This window comes from Echinococcus granulosus, assembly GCF_000524195.1.
Source record: "Echinococcus granulosus chromosome Unknown EG_S00192, whole genome shotgun sequence".
Taxonomy (NCBI): domain Eukaryota; kingdom Metazoa; phylum Platyhelminthes; class Cestoda; order Cyclophyllidea; family Taeniidae; genus Echinococcus; species Echinococcus granulosus.
This window is the reverse complement of record NW_020170572.1, coordinates 57,315-58,320: the sequence shown is the minus strand read 5'-3', so window position 1 is coordinate 58,320 and position 1,006 is coordinate 57,315. Positions and strand designations below refer to the sequence as shown.

General features: G+C 43.7%; 1 protein-coding gene across 1 annotated transcript; it reads left to right on the top strand. All coding sequences in view use genetic code 11, as the record gives it.

Annotated features, from left to right (window-relative positions):
* Positions 1-214: 214 nt before the first annotated feature.
* EGR_10129 (hypothetical protein) lies at positions 215-602 on the top strand (the record flags this gene model as incomplete). Its single annotated transcript, XM_024499378.1, has 2 exons — positions 215-498; positions 533-602. 2 exons carry the CDS (start codon positions 215-217, stop codon positions 600-602), a joined length of 354 nt encoding a protein of 117 aa, XP_024346207.1.
* Positions 603-1,006: the final 404 nt, after the last annotated feature.

The following is a 1,006-nucleotide window of genomic DNA, read 5'->3' as shown; positions in this document are numbered from 1 at the left end:
CAGCCTACTGTAAGAGAGGATAAATGTTGCGTACATTAAGTAAACCGATTTTTCAATGAGAAAATGGTATGCTGAAGATTGTGTCGCAGCACGCACGATTCATTCCTTCCATTGGCCATCATCACACCTGGGCATACTTGAAATGTGTCACTAATCAATGTTAGGCTAAGAGCAATCGAAATAAGCAAAAGTATTTTGTTATCTTTATGGCAGTATGCCCACAATCAATAATCTTAGTGTCCGCATTGACTGGTTGATGAAGAGCCGCGCAACGTGTCCCTTTACCACACTCACTCGAGTCCTTGCCAACAGCACTGACGCCACCATCACTTCCACCCACAGCAGCCATTCACCCTTAACATCAGCATCTTCTACATCTCTGAACAACGGACTAGGGATTACAGCCCACAGACTAAACCACCATTCAGCCAGTGACCCGTACTCTTTGTCACTCCCCGCCAAGGCGGACAAAGCTCCAACTAAATGCAAGTCTGTCAGGTAAGATTTTTCCTAATTACCGTATTTTCTAAAGAATGCACATCGCATGCTTTGATGTGTCCTACTTCGGAGTAAAGGCAGCGCAAAAATCCCCAAAGGTTTGACAGCCCTACATCAATTTTATTTCACCAATCACCTTCGTTTCTTCATACCACGCACTAAGTGATCCCTTCCTACAACTTCGTTTGTCATACCATTCCATCAATCCCATCTCTTATGATCCGTTAGGAAAAAATCATACCACAAAGGAAAAACATGAATGGTGTGAAAGTGAACATGAAGGGGGTGAAGGCGTTGAGCCATAAGCGTGACCAAAAGCAAATGTTTTATTTTCATCTTACAGAGGGGACGGATTACCAGTTTAACCCATTAAAATGGGGCCAAATAATAGAGACAAAGGAGAAGAGAGGCCGCTGCATAGATTTGTACATAGACAAGCCCACAGACTGATCAGTGATGGCAGCATGAGTGTTTACTTGTGTCAGCCTCAAAACACACTCCGTGGTTG